Below are 6043 nucleotides of genomic sequence, written 5' to 3' on the forward strand. Positions count from 1 at the left end.
TCACTGGAGGAGTGGGTGTGCCTCTGACTCACTTGCTCTTGGGACCCTCTTCCTCCTGTTGGGTGGCCTTGTCCAGCTCTGGTGTGAGGGCTTTTGCCTTTTTTATTGTGTTTTATTTTGTCATGTTTAGTTGTTGTCTCTTTGAGGCCTGCTCTTTTCTGGTGGGAGATGGAGGGGATGTGGATCCAGGAGAAAGGGGAGGCTGGGGGAACTCGGAAGACTGGAGGGAGGGGAAACTGGTCAAGATGTATTGTATGAGAGAAAAATCTATTTCCAGCTTTAAAAACAAAAAAAACGAGAGAAGGCGGGGCTAGAGAGATGGTTCAGTGATTAAGAGCACTGTAGCTTTTGCTGAAGACACCAGTGTGATTCCTAGCATGTACATAGTGTGTGTGCATACAAGCAGATAAAACATACACACATACGGAATGAAGTTAATAAATCTAATGTTTTTAAAGTAAAGCAAGCCAGGCGGTGGTGGCGCACGCCTTTAATCCCAGCACTTGGGAGGCAGAGGCAGGCGGATCTCTGTGAGTTCGAGATCAGCCTGGTCTACAAGGGCTAGTTCCAGGACAGGCTCCAAAACCACAGAGAAACCCTGTCTCGAAAAACCAAAAAATAAAGTAAAGCATAAGCCAGGTGTGCTGGTGCACACTTGGAGTCCCACATTTGGGAAGCAGAGGAGATGCAGACAGATCGGGAGTTAAAGGCCAGCCTGGGGTACATGAGACTGTCTCAAAATAAAGCAAAACAACAATTTAAAATATATCACACTGGGCACAGTGGCACACACCTTTAATCCCAGCACTCCAGAGGCAGAGGCAGAATCAGGTGAACCTTTATGAGTCTGAGGCAGCCTGGTCTATATAGTGAGTGAGTTCCAGGCCACCCAGGGTAACTATAGTGAGATCCTTTCTCAAAACAAGAAAGTAAGGAAATAGATACAAATAGATAGATGGATATCTGGATGTAGTAGTATAAGCCTTTAGTCCCCAAAGCCTGAAACTACAGGATCACAGGTTCAAGACCTGCCAGTACTAGGAAGTGAGTTCAGGGACGGCCTGGGCAACCTAATGAGAAGGCGGGGTAGAGACAGCTAGAGCTGGAGCTCGGTGCAGTGTTTGGTTTGAAGCCAGGCAGCTGAGGTGATACAAGCCCACTGTGCCTGTCTGCACATCTTAGATGGGAGTCTGTACTCTCTGCACAGTTACGTCCTGTCAATCTTTTAGTAATTAGCGTAAAATTCTGAGGCACTTTGCAGGAAATAATCATTTCCCCGTCGGATGATAATTGGGATAAAATAGAAAAGCAATGCAGTGCTTTAGCCCAACATTAAAAATCCCCCAGACCCTGGGAGGCAGCTGGTTTTGGAAGTGAGAACTCAAGCAAGATCTTTTTTTTTTTTTTTTTTTTTTTTTTTTTTTTTTTGTAAAAAAGGTGTCGCAGCTTCTGCCACAGAAATTCGCAGAGCAGCTCATCCGAGTATACTGTAAGAAGAAAGACAGAAAGAGCCTACATGCTGCTCGGCAGCACTTCATTCAGTGGTGTGCGGACAAAGACTTCACCAAACCGCAGGTGAGTGACTCTATTCATGCCCTTGAACATTAAAAAAGAAAGGAATCTGGGAGCTGGGGTGAGACAGGTCGTATGTAGTTCAGGTTGGTCTCAGATTTGCTATATGGCTAAGAATGACCTCGAATTCCTGATCCTCCTCCTTCACCTCCCAAGCTTGGGAAGTACAGATATACAGCTACATAGGGACCTGGCATATTTTTTGATTTTTAAGGAAAATCCAAAAGTGATCCTTTTATTCACTGAGAGGTTCTCATTTAAATTGTAGCAATATGGGGCTGGAGAGATGGCTCAGCAGTTAAGAGCACTGGCTACTCTTCCAGAAGACCTGGGCTCAATTCCCAGCACGCACACGGCGGCTGACAACCAGCTGTAACTCCAGTTCCAGAAGATCTGATGCCCTCTTCTGGTCTCCGTGGGTACCAGATATGCAAGTGGTGCATAGATATGCATGCATACACATAAAATAAAAAATGTGGGGGAAAAAGGGGTGGAGAAGTGATTGAAGAAGGCACCAATGTTACCCTCTGGCTTCCACGTGTGCCTCATGGTCAAGATCACCTGCAAACACACAATACACATGCATACACAGACCTATACAGTACACACACACATACACACACCATGCATGTGTATACATGATACATATACACGATACACATATATTACAGATAACACACATACACATGTACCACACACATATACGCATACCACACACACTTTTTTCTTTTTTAAGGAAACGGGAAATAAAAACACCAGTGTGTGTGTTAAGTACCTTAAACCTAGGTATATTAACTCATCAAATGAGTTTGCTTGGTTTGTTTCTTGTCAGGCCCTGTGTTCAGTACCAGGATGATGCAGTCCCTAAGACATAGTTCCTTAGTACTCTGGGTCTCTAGGTGTGGACCACAAACACAAAAGTAAACAGCAGTTGTGTAGCATATTAGTGTTTGGTTAGATGAGAAAAGCCTGCCTCAGGAAAGCTTGCAGGCCAGCCCCAGAAGAGAAATCTCAGCGGCTCTTTCAGTGCTGGCATCAGAGGCTGATGATAGGGAGGCACTGAAACAGAAGCAACATGGGAATAGCTGAAAGGTCACAGAGAACATGCGCCCTTTCAGGAGCATTGTTGAGCGTGAGCGATTTTCTGCCATCCTGTGTGCAAGGGGCAGCCTGGAGCCATTGAATGAAATCTTTTTTTTTTTTTTTTTTTAAGTCATTCTATTTTATTTTTTGGTTTTTCGAGACAGGGTTTCTCTATGGTTTTGGAGCCTGTCCTGGAACTAGCTCTGTAGACTAGGCTGGTCTCGAGCTCACAGAGATCCGCCTGCCTCTGCCTACCAAGTGCTGGGATTAAAGGCGTGCGCCACCACCGCCAGGCAAGTGAAATCTTTTAAATGCACATTTTTAATATTTGCTAGAGTTGGAAGCAGAAGGAAGTATGATGGAGATAGGGATTTTACAAATACTGCTGCTTCTGGGATGAGCAGTAGCAGCTCACAAAAGCTCTGTCTAGCCAGACCCAGTGTGTTCAGCGGAAGACATTTAGCATTGGGAGATATCCAAAGGTTTGGTAGAGCTAAATGAACAAATGGCAGACAGCGAGACAATGCCCGGATGATGTCACTGTCTTCTCGGAGAGGTCAGGAGCTGTGGCCCCTTCCAGGAGCTGGAACCATAGAATGATCACAGCCCCTGAAAACCACGCCAGAGGGAATACCCAGGCTTCTCTGCTCTCCTCACCTCAGTCTGTCACCTGAGAAACCACTGGGCACAAGAGCTAGCCAAGGCCTCTGAGAAGAGCAGCTGCCACGTCTGAGTGGAGCACGAAGAGGGGATAAGTACCTGAGAGTAAACGGGCAAAGAGCAGTGTTCCAGGAGGCAGGTGGGTTAGAGAACCTAGTGGCCTCCTGTTGGGTCATTGCGTTAATCTGAGGCAGCCTCCCCCTTGGTGGAAGGGTGGTGCATTTGACTGGAGCCTATGATGATAGGGCCAAAGAGGTTTATTTAAAGAGAAAGATTCAAATTCAGCAAGTAGTCCTGGTCCCAGTGTCCCAGTTGTCATTTGTCCCCATCCTCCCTGTCCCCTGTTTGCAGACCTGGGTCATTTGTTTTTATTGGGGAGTAGGGAAAAGAGAAGCAAGAATCCAGTGTAGCTTCTGTGTCTCCAAGAGTCCCATGAAGGTGTACGAACTCTGCCAATTCTGGGCAGCAGTGAGCCGCGTCTCAGCCGTGGTGTTCTCACAGAGTACATACAACTTTGGATTTCTCTAGCAATCTATGTGCAGGGCAAGGTTATGTGTGCCTGAGGTGCACCCCAAAATACAGTGATGGGAACTGGCTCTTCTCTGTGCCCTGATTTCCTCTCTCTCTTTAATAGGATGGTGACATCATGGCCCCACTTATAACTCCTCTGAAATGGCAGAATGATGATCCAGATTGCCACCGAGAAGCATCCAAAGCCAAAACACAACTAAAATTTTAAGTGAATTCCTGCCATCAGTTCTTTACGCAAGCCTCTTCCTCTCTCCACAATTAAGTTAGGAAATATAATCAGAATCTACTAGTGATTTTTATTTAGTGTTTTGAGTGTACGCACATGCTGAAGGGTAAGTCATTTTATTCAAAACGAAAAGTGGTAATAGTAGCATGAGTTTACTATGCTTCCTGTTGGATGAGAACGGCCTCCATAATCTCGTATAATTGAGTGCTTAGTCCCCAGGGAGAAGAACAGTTTGAAAGGATTATAAGGATCAAGAGGGGTGGCCTTGTTGGAGGAGGTGTGTCACTGGGGGTGGCCTTGGAGGTCCAATCTCTCTGCCTGTGGGTCAGGATGTAGCTCTCAGCCGCTGCCATGCTCCCCACCATGATGATAGTGGACTAAGCGTCTAAAACTGTAAGCAAGCCCCCACTAGCTGCTTTCTTTTATAAGAGTCGTTTTGGTTATGGCATCTCTTGACAGCAATAGAACAGTGACTAAGCACCTACTATGAAAATCATTAGCATGTGTGTTTTTAGCATTATTGAAGCCTTTCTCCTTTTGCTACCTGTTTTCTCAGGATAACTCTTCCATCTATTCTGAACTCTTAGGACAAATGATTGCCTTTTGTTTTTAATTTATAAATTGAGACAAGGGCACAAATTGGAATTCAAGTTGAAATAAACAAAATCTTAGACCCCCTGAGAGCGCCCCTCACCCTGCTCCTCCCAGGAGAGAGAGCCACCTTCCCCTTCCATCCCTGCTAAGTGCTAGGCTGGGGGAGCATCGGACAGCTCTTTGTTGAGAGGAGCTGAGGCATGCCAGGCAAGTCCTCTACCACTGACCAGCCGCTCCGCCCCGTCTCCTAGTCTAACCCCCTGCCTGCTATAGGAGGTGCTAGGGTTGGAGGGTTCCTCACACCAAATTGCTCCCTGAGTCTGATGTGGCTCCAGACAAGATCAACTCCTTTGTACTTGAAACCACTCCAGCCCCAAAGAACTCACCACAGCCAGCCGGGGACAAACCTTCTTCCACCTCTTCTGAGTTGGATTGCTCAGCTGTCCAGACAACACCACAGACACCGTCCTGACTGCTCTCACTTGGAATTTCACCACCACTGCTTCATTGTGTTTACAGGTTTCAGAATATTCCAGACTGTGTTTGTGAGCCTAATGGTGTAGATGGCTCGGGTCCCCCCATGTACCTAGCTGTTCCTAGCAGTGCAGAGCCATCGAGGTTGCGCAGACACCCATGCTGCTCCCCTCACCTGCGCTGTGCACAGCTTCACCAAGAACCAAGTCTAGTTGGAACCGAAGGGGGTGGTAACCAGAAGTGCTGGAGATGTGGGCGGTAGGGACCGAGGCAGGAGCTGCAGATGACATCTTAGTCATGATACTCCCCTAAGTGAGGAGGCAGCCCTGGCAGCACGCAGCTTGAATACACCAACAGGTTGCTGTGCCACCTCTCCCCTCTGGGCAGCCAGGTTCTATTTTGTTCACTCATAGGTGAAAGAGTATTTGGTGTGTCCGCCTCTGAGCTCATAAACGCACAAGGGAGGTGCTAGCTCGTCCCTGCTAGCCACATGCCTCTCTGACATTCAGGGAGATGGCCGGAGGCTCTGCCTCCGTGTGCCCAGACTCGATGTCAAGAATGATATATTTTTCTGCTACTATTGCTTTATTTTTGCCAGTCTTATTTTTAAATCCTTGTGGTTTATTATGGCATTTTGTACCTAATTTTGTACTGTGATATCCGGGAAACAACGCACCCCTTTTATGCACAAGACAACTATATTTTATGCCTTTGAAGCTGTTTTCATTGTTGAGTACCTGTTTTCAAGACTGCATAAAAATGGAGATTTTTAACGGCTTGGCCTCTAAGTTACTGAACTGTCCGCTTGCTGTAAATAGGACCACAGGTTGAGTGATGGTGACTTCAGCTAGGTGAGGGAAACCGCTGCAGTGAAGCTGTCGTGAGTGTGTTTCTATCTTGAAA

At 46.7% G+C, this 6043-nt stretch overlaps 1 protein-coding gene across 1 annotated transcript in view; it reads left to right on the top strand.

Annotated features, from left to right (window-relative positions):
- Samhd1 (SAM and HD domain containing deoxynucleoside triphosphate triphosphohydrolase 1) overlaps positions 1-5913 on the top strand; it is a 39090-nt gene extending 33177 nt beyond the window's left edge. Inside the window, exons 14-15 of the mRNA XM_050151196.1 lie at positions 1438-1575; positions 3950-5913. Of these exons, the coding sequence (XP_050007153.1) occupies positions 1438-1575; positions 3950-4054 (243 nt within the window). The 3' untranslated portion in view covers positions 4055-5913. The remainder of the gene's footprint in view (positions 1-1437; positions 1576-3949) is intronic.
- Positions 5914-6043: the final 130 nt, after the last annotated feature.

The sequence above is a fragment of the Alexandromys fortis genome, unplaced genomic scaffold (assembly GCF_014885135.2).
Source record: "Alexandromys fortis isolate MF-2015 unplaced genomic scaffold, M_Fortis_MF-2015_v1.1 scaffold_27, whole genome shotgun sequence".
In the NCBI taxonomy this organism is placed as follows: domain Eukaryota; kingdom Metazoa; phylum Chordata; class Mammalia; order Rodentia; family Cricetidae; genus Alexandromys; species Alexandromys fortis.